This window comes from Cucumis sativus, chromosome 7, assembly GCF_000004075.3.
Source record: "Cucumis sativus cultivar 9930 chromosome 7, Cucumber_9930_V3, whole genome shotgun sequence".
In the NCBI taxonomy this organism is placed as follows: domain Eukaryota; kingdom Viridiplantae; phylum Streptophyta; class Magnoliopsida; order Cucurbitales; family Cucurbitaceae; genus Cucumis; species Cucumis sativus.
Window position 1 is genome coordinate 15810378 of NC_026661.2, and position 13017 is coordinate 15823394.

General features: G+C 33.2%; 2 protein-coding genes across 5 annotated transcripts; both read left to right on the plus strand.

Annotated features, from left to right (window-relative positions):
* The first annotated feature begins 186 nt into the window (after positions 1-186).
* Positions 187-5281, plus strand: LOC101210954 (ethylene-responsive transcription factor-like protein At4g13040). Of its 4 annotated transcripts, none has more exons than XM_004149732.3 (7): positions 187-540; positions 1961-2118; positions 2294-2424; positions 3333-3417; positions 3814-3994; positions 4650-4771; positions 4857-5281. In XM_004149732.3, the coding sequence occupies exons 2-7, from the start codon at positions 2076-2078 to the stop codon at positions 4988-4990; spliced, it is 696 nt and encodes a 231-aa protein (XP_004149780.1). In that variant the 5' UTR covers positions 187-540; positions 1961-2075; the 3' UTR covers positions 4991-5281. The 4 variants fall into 4 exon arrangements, with proteins under 4 accessions (XP_004149780.1, XP_031745207.1, XP_031745209.1 ...); XM_031889347.1 differs by having other exon boundaries at positions 2009-2118; XM_031889348.1 differs by lacking the exon at positions 187-540 and adding an exon at positions 555-1329 and having other exon boundaries at positions 2009-2118.
* Positions 5282-9875: 4594 nt separating this feature from the next.
* On the plus strand, positions 9876-12819 carry LOC101211202. The gene is made up of 4 exons (XM_004149733.3): positions 9876-10186; positions 10344-10457; positions 11740-11844; positions 12320-12819. Exons 1-4 carry the CDS (start codon positions 10072-10074, stop codon positions 12577-12579), a joined length of 594 nt encoding a protein of 197 aa, XP_004149781.1. The 5' UTR covers positions 9876-10071; the 3' UTR covers positions 12580-12819.
* Positions 12820-13017: the final 198 nt, after the last annotated feature.

Here is a 13017-nt window from a genome sequence, read left to right on the forward strand (position 1 = left end):
AATAATAATATATAAAAGTTGGAGCTCTTATAATTTGCGAAGATAAGCTATGTTGTATTCAACAAATGACTCTCTCTCTCTCAACTTTGAGCAATTTTTTTTAAAAGGTAAAATTGGAAAATGGAAAAAGGGCATTTTAGGAATAAAAAGTTCGTGTAGAGGCAAGAGGCATTAGCCTTTCATTCGCTCAAAAATTCAACCAAACCAACTCTTTATTTTTTTCTTTTTCCAAAGCCACAGCCTCTCTCTTTTCTTCTCTTTCAGCAACAACACCACTATGTCACCAGTTCACCACCTTCTCTCAACTCTCAACCCAAAAAACACACCTAAAAATGCCACCAATTACATATACAATTCCCAAAACTTGGTTTTATTGTACTTCTAGATGCATGTTTTTCACTCACTACCCCCCCTTTTTTCTTGCACATTCACCAACCTTCTTCTTTTGTTTTCTCTCTTCAATTCTCCCAATTGGGTTTTGATTCTGTGAAATCTCTGTTTCTTTAGGTTGTTTATTCCCCATGTTTGCTGTTTTTTCAGGTACTATTCTACACATTTCACTCACTTTCTTCTCCAATGGCTTCCCCTTTCCTTGGAGCTTCCATGGCTCCCCCATTTTACCTTTTCTTTCTTTTTTTTATATGGCTATTCTATTTTTCTCTGCTTTTTCCTTTCTGGGTCTCTCTCTTTTTTGGTCTTTGGTTTTGCATTTTGGGGCATTTGTGGGTTCCTTTTATTTTTGGCCTCTCCTAGAAGAAAAGGTGGTGGTTGGTTGATGGGATATTGGGTTGACTTATTTCTCAAGAGAGAGAAAAAGAGATTAAGAACCCTCTTGGGTTTTTTCTCTGTTTTTTTTTTTTATATTTGGTTTTGGATTAGTAACATACAAATTTGATAGATGCCCATGTTTGCTGTCATTCCCCTTTTTCCTTTTTGTGATTTTTTCTTTTCTAGAGCTTGGAGTTCTTGTTGTTCATTATGTTGGAACTCAGATGATTGTATATTGCTGTGTTTTTCTTTTTTGTTTGCAACTGAGTTGTTTATGCAGAATCCAACGCTGGGTTCTTGAAAATTTAATAGGATTTTTATGAGACTCTTGAATTAGTATCTTTTAAGTAAAATGAAAAGCTGCTTCTTTTGAGTTTTCTATTAAGGTTTGTTTTAAGATATGGGAGTTAAATTTGGTTTACTAGTTTTTGAGATCGTATACCTCGTGGATAGATCCCTTCTTTTCATCAATTTGCATTAACTGTAGAAGCTGGTTAAATGGTTTTGGCCTCCAGTCATGATGCTAACTTGATGATTTTTATTTGTAACTGCCACGAATATGTAAGCGAAAAATGTCTTCTCTGTACCATTTTGTCCTCTCTAAATATCTTCCTTATTATTCTTTCTCTGATAAACATATTTTCCTTGGGTTCTTTGGATGCTAAGCTTTATAAATGGAGTCCTTCAATCCACCATCTTTTAATGAGTTTTTTTATAAAAGGAAAGGCGAAAATCATGTTATTTTCGGGTAATTGGATTCAGCTTCAAGCATCGACATAAATGCCTTAGAGATTATGTTTCCATATTTAGGTTGATGCACCTAAACTAGAAACTTTTAAAGTATTCAGTATCTCTCAAGTTATTATTAATGAGCTTCCATCCTTGGTGAATTGGTCCTCTTGTTTTCCTCAGTATCTTTATTTTCCAGCTTTATCATTTTTTTGAGTCTTCGTGTTCATGACGATGTTTAGTATTTTCTGTATAGCATCAGAACCTCTTGTTTTGCTCAGCATCCTTATTTTCCAGCTTTTTCGCTTTCTTTTGAGTCTTCATGTTCACGACAATGTTTAATATTTTCTGTATAACATCAAACTCCTCTTGTTTTGCTCAATATCCTTATTTTCCAGCCTTTTCGATTTCTTTCGAGTCTTCTTGTTCACGACGATGTTTAATATTTTCTGTATAACACCAGAGGTTACATTCAAAACTTGACCGTAAATGCCTCTCCTTTGAATCCAAGGGGGGACAGATTCATGATAAACAATTCGTTGCATACATTGTGCACGACGTAAAGATAGACATCAACTATGGTGAGCTTAAGAAGACGCAGGCTGTTAGGACTATGCTCAGGTAAATTTAAATATTCTTGTGATATAAATGATTGTTTGTTGAATAAGGAATCACCTTTAATTTTTCTTTGGTGATACTTTCTAGAAAGTTTGTATGTTGTCTTTCTTTCCTAGCTCAAAAAGTTCACAATTCAATTTATTAAAATTGTTCGTTGAAACTTTCTGAGACATTTCAGGGAAAAGTTCATTTGTAGCTCCACTTCCTAAGTTTTCAGATCACGAAACCGCTACCGAAAATCCTAGTCCAAGTAACATACTCATCACTTTGCATCCAAAGTCTTCTGATGATGTTAACATCAAAGATAGGGTAAGGTTACAAGCTTGAAACCTTTTCTGACAATTTGGCACGTACACGTAACAGTGATAAAGTTTATATGAAGTTACTCCCACATGCAAGTTGATACCTTTAATATCTATTCTTGTTTCTTCCAAGAATATTGATATTGGAAGATCAGTTAAGCTTCCTAGATTTTGCTTATAAAAGTCGGTAAAACGATTTATGCATTTCATTCTTTACATGTTACTTTAAATAGTTGTTCTGAAATCTTATTCCGTACCATATGGAGATCTATGATTGCTTCACATTTTCTTACTAAATGCTTTGATTCTGAATTGGCTAAGAATATTCTAAAACACCATGTTTTTAAGCTTTATCTTGGGTAAAATTTTTCTACCTTTTAAATAGGCTGCCAAAATTCAGGAGGATCGGTCTGAGTTCTTTAAATGCTCTTGCTTCTACAAGTTAGATGAATCTGCAATACAACTACAATGTAAATTAATCTGACTGAATAGAAAATGTTGTCAATATATACATTGAATTTTCTCTTTCTCTACAAAAGCCTGTGAAGATCTCGGGCTTTCGAACTTGAACCCATAACTATGGAGGGATGGATTAAACTTCAGTAACTGATGGAAGTTAAATCCTCAATTTTCTATTTCGTTCGACTCTTCAAATACACATTTTAAGGACGCAGGTTTAAAGAATTCATGTGCCTGACTTGATTTTACTGAGTGCTATCGTTCAGAGGATCTATTCAATGAATACATAGTTCTATCACTATTTGATTTATTTCACTGCCTTCCAAAAATATGGGTCTATATACAATTCTTATATATTGGGTGTAATTTAAATTTTGTGAGTTCATTATATCTGCTTTTTGAGGATGATGGCTTATAATCTGACAGTTATTTTCCAAATTTGGTCTTTTGTTACAGAGCTCTATTGTAAATATGGAATCCAGTTTCAGAAATGCTTTGGAATGGACCTCACTGAATGAACAGTCTAATCAGCCTATTTCAGGTTGTCTGATTAAGAACCGTGTTTATTGCAATCATAGTAGACGGTCATTGTTTGTTTGTGAGTAGATATAAAGTTTTTGTGATGCTCATTTTTGTTTAATATTAACTTTGGCCATTAGTTTTTGTTCCTTGAAATGGAAATCTTATATATGTCGTTTAATATTTGTTTGTTGTAATTTAGAAGTTAGAGATTGATCTTATCGTAGTTCCTTGCAACCAATTGCACGGTTGGGGCATCAGTTTATAAATGCCACGGCATAAGACACTTGTTTTATGCACAAGCGCATTATTAGCACAACTATTGTAATTGTCAGTCTTCCCCTAAGTCAATGTGTACGATGTTCAAATTTGACTACCTGCATTTCATCTCTCTTAATACATGGACTTGTGTTGGTAGGGCATCCACTAAAGCATAGAAAGAGACATAGGAGAAAGAACTCTCATAATCAAGAACTATCAATCATGAGGGGTGTCTACTTCAAGAACATGAAATGGCAGGCTGCAATTAAGGTTGACAAGAAACAGATACATTTGGGAACGTTCGGTTCACAAGAAGAGGCTGCACATTTGTACGACAGGTATTCATTTTCCGAATCATTTCTTATTTCACTTTTAACCTTAAAAAACAGCATTTATATGCAGGCTAAGGCTAAGATATATTTCTTTTTGTCGAAATGATCATCATAGAGCACCAATACGAGGATGGCTAGAAAATTTCCTTGCAGTGATTCAAGTTTCTACAAATCTGTCACTGAAAGAAAGAATCAATAAGTTACAAAACAGAATTTCATGTACCGAATTCTCAACCAAATTAACTGATGCACTACTCGTTTTATTCTATAAGGATTAAGAAACCAATTGTAGACAAGAAAAGATACATTTGTAGAAGTGCTAATTGGTACAGTGTTCTGCATATGAGAGGAAATCAGAGATAAGACATTGTTCATGTATGAAACTTTAATCATATACATAAACACATAGATTTGTACATAAACGTGCATAACATATACATACTACACCAATTAACATGTACGAGCTCACCAAGATATGATGCGCATCAGTGTGTGGTATAGCATTGAACTTACGTTACTGCTGTGTATCATTTTGTCCATTTATCTATTAAGTCATTAAGTGAGCAGTAACCAGCTTGAGCTCGATTCACATTGATGAGCATCCCTTCAGTTTTGTGTCGGTATGAGGTACAATGAACTCACCAGTCTTTTGATTTTGCAGAGCTGCTTTCGTGTGTGGAAGGGAACCGAATTTCGAACTCTCTGAGGAAGAGAAACAAGAACTCCAAAAGTTCAAATGGGAAGACTTCCTTGCTATGACTCGACACGCAATTACAAACAAAAGTAGTCAACTTTTACTCTCAAAAGCTTCTGTTATCGTGTTTTCATACATTAGATTCAGTTCGTTATTAGTTGTAATGTGTTTCAGAGCACAAGAGACTTAGTGTTAGCGCGGGATCATCACCAAAGAAGCTTGGAGCTTCGTCGCTGCAAATCGACAACACCGAATTGAAGCACAGATTTAACGAGGCTCCACTGCCAGAAGACATTAACTTCACTTGAGCTAGTTTATAACTCAAGAAAATGGTAAAACTTTCTAGTTCCAAGTTGCTTGATCCTCCATTCAAATTCCTCCCTCCCAAGTAAATGTGCTTTTAGGCTAGAATACATTGCTTCCTTCATGTGGGTAAATTCATTTTTGTTTTCTTCTTCAATTGAAGCTTGTAATATGTTTCAATATAATGTTAATTTCTTTTTAGCAGAAGCATATTGAATTGAATCCATATCCAACTGAACACAGAAGTTTGTAATTATTTTCATTACGCTTATTTCTATAACACTTCAAATATCAAATTGTTTGTGTTAAAATGAATTTTAAAGTTGGTATGCATGATGCATTACCATTGTAATTAACTTTAAACATTTTTGCTTTCTGAAGAAGTTTTACCAATTATTTTTATAGTTAAAATTTGCAGATCAAAAGATTAAATATTTAAAGTTATCCACATGATTGAAGTAAACAAAATAGTTTTAATTGATAGTGTAAATTTCTGTATAGGAAAAGAAAGATAACAACCTAATCTCCTCATCAAGTATGATGGTATGATACTATTTGAAAAAACGTATTTCCAGACCAAAGAGAAACCTAGAGAAAAATTGAATGCAACAAAAATATGAGCCACAGCCACTTTGTTCTCTTAGGAAACATGACAAAGCTGAGAGGAATTGACCACTTTTTCAATAAATCTAACATCCTGAACACATGAATCCCTTCCATTACCATCACATTATTCTCCATTAAAAAATTATGAACAAGTAATTTTGATGTTTGATTCAACACGATATAAAGTGCATTTAAATACTTTACAACTAATGATTTGAGCTAACAACACTCTACACATGATGATGTTGAATACCTACAATGCTTTTGACCATGCCAAAGATACTTCCAAAATGTAGAACAAATATATTGCTTTTTGCTTAAATGTTTCAATGATTAGACAAAATAGTTCACAAATTTGCCACTTTTGGGTGCCTTCAAAACATTGTACCAAGATTGGGTGGCTTTATTTTGGACCAAACAAACAAAACTTGTTCCAAAAAGAAGGAATTCATTACCTTTCTCCAAAGTCAATAGTGGACCTCAACAAAGTACTACCCCTTTCTTCTTCTTATCTTTTGTTGAAATTAAAATACTAAGGCAAGGCTATTCAATAATAGTTTTAAGGATATTCTACTTCTACTTGTTCTTCATGATATAAATATAAAAATATAACTTCTTTAAATAATCATACATCAACTAAAAGTTTTAGATATAATAGTTTATATATAGTTGCCTGTGTTCCAGGTTGAAAACTATTTTAGTAGTTATAATAATCTGTTAGTTGTAATAATATTTAAAATAATTGAATAAATTAATAAAAGACTATAAGGCTTACACCCAATTACTGTATCGCACACTTCTTTATATTTTTTCTTTATATTTTTTTACATTAAAAGCTATTACTAATAGTTGATATCAGAAATATTAATTTGATAAAAATGATATATACATGTATATATATATATAATAGACATTTAAAAAATAATAAAATGTATATAAATCTTCTTGTCATAAGTTTTTATTCTTTCATATATATATATAAAATAGACATTCAAAAAATAATAAAATGTTTATTTACTAATCTTTAAGTGTTGGAAATTTCTCCATTATTTGAAAATTTGCCAAAAATAGGCCAATTTTGGATTGGGTTTGAAAAACATTGAGATTTAGGGCAAATTGACAGTGAAAAGTCAATTTTGCCCTAAATAAAATTCTACCTAAAAAAAATTAACAGTTCTCTTCTTCTCGCAATTTCTTCACTCACGTAAAAGTAAAAAAAAAATGACATTTCCCGCTCGCTATTTCTTCTCAAAGTTGTATTCATCTTCTCCTCTAGTGAATTTCGTTGAGGCAACGGTGAACGTTGAAGCACGCCTTTCCATTGCCTTAGGACGTCGAAACACGCCTTTCTTCAGTGGCGGCCAAAGAGTCGGTGTAAATTGTTTCTCGTCTTTATTTTTCTTCAGGACTCATTGAAAACCTTTCCTCCGGTGAACGACGGTGAGGCAACGGTGACCGTCGAAGCATGTCTTTCAATTGCCTTTGTTCGGTTTGCCTTTCTTCTAAACTCTGTTCCTTCTGTGGTTTCATTATTCAATTTCTTCGCCAAATCCCCATAGGTGATCACTCTCAATTTCTTGTTGTATCTATTTTTTTTTACCGTTGTACAAATAAATTTATATAAATTTGTGGAGCGGTTGTATTCATGATCGTGGGGCATTTCTTAGCCTATTTGGAAACTTTCTACCCTTTGATTGTCTACTTATTTGTTTGTTGAAATCAATTATGTACTTTTCTTTACTGATTTGGATTGTGTGTAGATTATTTCTATTGTTGTCTACTTATTCTTATCGTGGAATATGGAATAGTTGAGTTGTTTTAGGAAGCTTTGAACATGTTTTATGCATGTTGAGGAAGTCTTTTAGGTACTTATGTATCATCTCGCACACATCTCGCACATTTCAAACTTTTCCTATGCATTTCACAATCAAATTTCTACCCATCTTAAGTCATTTAGAGTGTTTTTATGCATGCTTAGTAAGTTTTTTAGATACTTGTGTATTATCTCACACATCTCGCACATTTCATGGGAAGTGAACACGAGACCACCGTGCTATTCCAGCATCGTTAATTAAATATTTTTCTAAACCATTAGAAAATGCAAGAATACTTCTCCACACATTTCTACAAACGTTGATTCACGATATATGTGTTCTCGGTGCATTGTAAAACAAAGTTGCTATCTTGTCATTCTTATACTTATCATTCAAATTTTGAGTTAAATGTTGAACACAAAGGCCATGGAATGTGGAGACGAAAACCGACGAAATACCCTTGGAGAAGCATGTTCTCCAATTTGTCACGAAGTTGAGATTAGACACCTTCCCTATTACTTCTTTCAATTTTTCTAAGAACCACTATATTGAGGCAACTATTTCTCTATCAACTTTACTCTAAAGGTAAGAGGATAAACTTGATTGTTACTATCTAAGAAAATATCAACTATCAATTGACCCAAATATTTGTTCTTAAGGAATATTTCATCCATGATATAACCGATCTAATGCAATTTAAGAATCCTCAAACACATGAACCAACAGGCATAAAAAATATTTGAAGAAGCGATATCTTCAAGTTTCATGTGAAATATTGTACATGGATTTGTGAGTTTGAGTACTTCACCATATCTAAGTAATAGATTATATGACTCTTCAAGAGACCCTTACACTCATTCATATGCATTTTCTCTAGCACGCCATGCTTTTTCATAACTCATATTTATGTCATAGTCTTACCTCATGTCTTCTATGATATCGTGTGGTTTGTATAGGCGATCGACTCCCTTGAATTTGGACATTATTAATTCTCCAACAATCCAAGATTTTGCTTACGTGCGGTCACGATTCAAAAACTCAAGAGAACATGAATGAGCTTTGACATACTTTTTAATCTTGAATATATATGAATCCTTCAATCTCGCCGCTCACAATCTCCAACCACACTTATTATCAATGCATCTAATTATAAAAAGAACCTATTTTATAGACTTTTTTTTACTACAAACTGAAAACTTTATTCATTGTCATGACACTTAATCTCATTGATAATTCGTTCTTACAAAAAAATATTTGTCCTACGTCCAACTCCTCACTTATAGAGTTTTCTTCGAACCAAACACTTTTTCTTTGCTTTCAACTTTCGACGAGTGAAGTCATAGTGAACTTTAGCTTTTCCTTTCAATCTTTTGTACGAGCATCTCCTTGTTGTGGGATGTCAAATAATTCATTGTTCATCTCAACTGGGTCCCATGTAAAAGTATCATCTTTTGAATCATACGACTCATATGATTTCCATATAACCAAAGTGGTCCCTATCATGTTATCACACAAGCCAACCTAAACTTCATCAATTTGAACTTCATTCTCATCTAATGTATCCATTGCAATTTGAGGATGAAAGTTTAAGTTATGAACTTGGTTGCTCTCAGATACAGAATTGTAACAAATATTTAACCATTTCTTGCTTTGATTGCTTTTAGGCTGAAATGAGACGTATAGAGGGACCTCAAGTGGATTTTCACTAACAATATATAAAACTTCAAATCGTGGTCATTGCTTAACTCAATGGAGGAGCTTCATTTTCCACATTTATCTCATATATATCTTTATGTGGAACTCTATAGGGTTTTAACTTCTGTAAGACCATATTATTCAACCCGTAAATCTTTGTGTTATTTCTTTACTAATAGCAGTGCCTTTTAACATGCTTCATTCGTATTTTCTTCGTCCCTCATCCCATACACTACCATAATGCACTTAAATCCGAACATGTGACATCCTTAAACCACAAACTTTTTAGTTCCTGCAGAAATTGATTTGAACTTAGAAATTGACATATCACTAAAACAAGTGTATGACTTATTTGCGAGATTAAAAATCAGTAGCTAAAAAATAAACAAAACATGCATAGTCGCATCCTAAATAAGTATATAACTCATTCGACATTGTGCATTTAATGTTTGAAAGTTGCGATATGCAAAAAACCAATAGCTAAAAACTTCCTAAACATATATAAAAGCACTCTAAACCACATAGCACAAACGTCTAATTCATTTGAGATTAAACATTCGAACTTCAAAAGTAGATGTTTACTCGATGAAAAAAAATAACAAATAACTTGTTAATATATTCGAAACAACTTTAAATCAATTTGTAACAATTAAAAATTAGATAAAAACCTTTATATAACACAATTCAAAGGAAAAAAAATAGCAAAAAATAAAAAACCTAAAAACTTACCGGATACCCCAAGAACTTGAGCTAATTATTGTATGAAATGGCAAAATTGTTTAGGAATAAATTGTTTTAGGGCAAAATTAACTTTTCATTTTGAATTTGTTCTAAATCTCAATTGTTTTTCAAACCTATCTTAAAAGTCATAATCCCTCCGCAGTTGGCCAATTTTTGGCAATTTTTCCAATTATTTTGATATTTATTTGTTCGATCATAGCAATCGGCGACGGAAGCTCTCTAAAGCTGGAATGGATTCACCGGATCCAAAAACCCCAAATTCTGACACTCCTCCTTTTTCTTCTTCTACTTCTTCAGATTATGGCGGTTGGAAGGAACGTATCTTCTATCCCACACTTCTCGCAGGTCTCTATTTATTTCATCTTCTCCTCCGTTAACCTTCCATTGTCTTGGAGTTGGATCTATCGTTAATTTTTTTTAACTCGTCTCTATAGATTGCGTCGTTACTTGTTTCTCTCAAGAACAAACTAAAAACTATTTACATATACTCTCGTTTCTACAGGAATTGTTGGGGGTGGAGCTGGGCTACTGTCCAAGTATAGAAAAGTTCATGGCCTCGCTAACATTTCTGCGACTTATGCCACCAATTTGTCCATTGTCGCTGCTTGCTACTGCGGTAATTCTTTTCTTTTTTTTCTAATGCTCATAATTTTTTTGCTTATTGAAGCTTCTCTTGTGATTGGATTTGTTGGATGTTGTTATAATTAGGAAATTGTGAAGTCTTTAGCTAATCAAAGGAAAATAAGGTCATTTACAATAATTAGTGATGACAATTTGAAAATTTTGTTGGCTTGGGTTGGGTTTGTTTGTTCTTTTGCTGATGATGGATACTCTGGTAGTTGGATCAAAATGGGAAGTTTCAATTCAATTGTATCAGATTGGTTAAGTTTCATTCTCTTGAAGAATGAAAGAAAGATCATGAATGTTGCTACTTGACATCGTTGGGTGACTTCATTCAATTCATCAACACATGAGAGAACGGGATAAATGGAGGGGTTGGAGTTTGGGCATTCATTCAATGATAAATTCTTTTCCTAAATTGAGGAAAGGATTCTATTCAAAGGAACACTAAAAATGTTGTGGAGTTGGGTTAATTTATTTTTATCAGGTGAGCCAAAATGTAGATACTTGCATAAATCTTCTTGTTATGACTTGTTAATTGAGATAAATGTCATTTAGATTTTTGGGATATTCCACAATTTTTCAATGTATAGATTTATTCAAACTGTGCATGGATTGATCCAACCTCCTGTGGATTGAGAGACATCGTTTGCTAACTTTTGTTAGAGCACCTTTTCACCTTTCTCCTAGAAAAGTAGGGTCAGCCACAATATATATCTGCTATTCATTGTAGACCATTGTGGTGATCTTTTTCATACTGTGAATCTGAAACGTATCATGTCATACAGCCATTCAATTCTATTCAGAAGACCTCCAAATATATTAGATACTCCTGCCCTTGCCAATGTGATCTTTACTTGTCAATCCCCAAGTTGTAGTTAGATGAAGTTCTTTTGTGTTTTGAGTTATTCCACTTTAACCACAATCCATTAAATTTGTCTCTTCTTTAACTCATGTCTAAGTACTAGTTTGAGTTGAGATTGGAACATAAACTGTCCAGTAAGCATATTTCTATTATCATGAATTAGTTACTTCTAGAGAAGATTTTCTTGAATTGAGACTCCAAGATTCAAGTTAAACCGGGGTGGAACTTCATGTGAATTTGTTTTTTTTTTTTTTTTGAAAAGGAAACGAATGATGTGATTTTGTATTTCAAGGAAAGTTATGAAGATTATGATGGGTGTATATTTATTTATACCATAGCGTTCTTTCCATCATGGATGCTAAAAGTTCTTTACACAGTACTTTTTGTCATTAACACTTCACAAATTGAACAGGTGCACGTGAGTTTGTTAGAGTTTCTCGAAGGTCAGAACCTGATGATCTTATGAACTCTGCAATAGCAGGTTTTGGAACTGGAGCTCTTCTCGGACGCCTTCAAGGTGAACATACTTCACATTCCTCACTCCCATAAAAAGAAGCAAGACTTATTATCTAGGACCTAACTTCTGTTTTGAACCTTTTTCTATGATTCTATTGTAAATCATCATTTTTGATAACTTGAAATTGTGCCTTGTGGAAAGTTTCTGGATTAGTTATGACACAAGTCCTGTGGTTATTTTTCGTTCTGTCTATTATGAATCAGATTCATGGACAGGAATGAGTCAGAGAAAAGGTAAATAAAAGGATGTTATATAATTTGAGATTTTTTTCTATACACCTGAGTGACCAAGATTTAGAGGGAGAGCCTTCGGATACTTGACCACAAGTGAAGAGATCATGCTTCTCAAAGTTATAGGTTGTACAAAAACAAGTAGAAATGAAAATGCTCCTAATAAATTGTGATCTGTGTAGTGTTGCCAAAGTTCAAATATTGTGACTCTACTGTAAACAATTAAATTCTCTTGGACTTGCTAGGTGGTCGGCTCGGCTCTGTTCGATACTCATTGATGTTCACCATTGTTGGGACAACAGTAGATTATGCAACACTCAAACTAAAACCCACGTTAAGAAGCTACAAAGAGTCAATAATTGAAGGAAGTAGTAGCTGGATGAAATTACCAGAATGGTCTCCTATTCAAGTTCTTGATGAGGAAGCCTTAGCTGCTAAACAAGCTCGAGAGCAACAACTCTACGCACAGAGGGCCCTTGGTCAATTAAACAAAAAGGATCCTTGAGACATTCTTTTTTTCCCATTGATCAAGGAAGAAAGGATCTGAAGTTTTTTTTGCCTTTTTTTCTTTTTTTTTTGTACAATATGGCAGAGACTAACAATAATAAATAAGAGAGCTGATAGTTGACATTTTTATTTTTCTTCTTGCAGGTTCTGCATTTTACGTCTCTTTCTTGTATTATATAAATTCTCTGTCCAATATAAATGTTGCTAAATTTCTGTTCAATTTCATAATTATATTACATAAAGTGATTGATATTTTTCGTGATTATAGATTCATAACATAAAGTTTCTACTGGTTCTCATTTTTAGTATTTAAAAAGAAAGAGAAAAAGAAAAAGTCTCTTGTGAGTGTTTAAACTTTCAAGTTTGGATCTCCTTCATTGATATCTTCCAGAAAATTATAGATAATATAGGGTATACTGAAATAAAAGTAATTGTA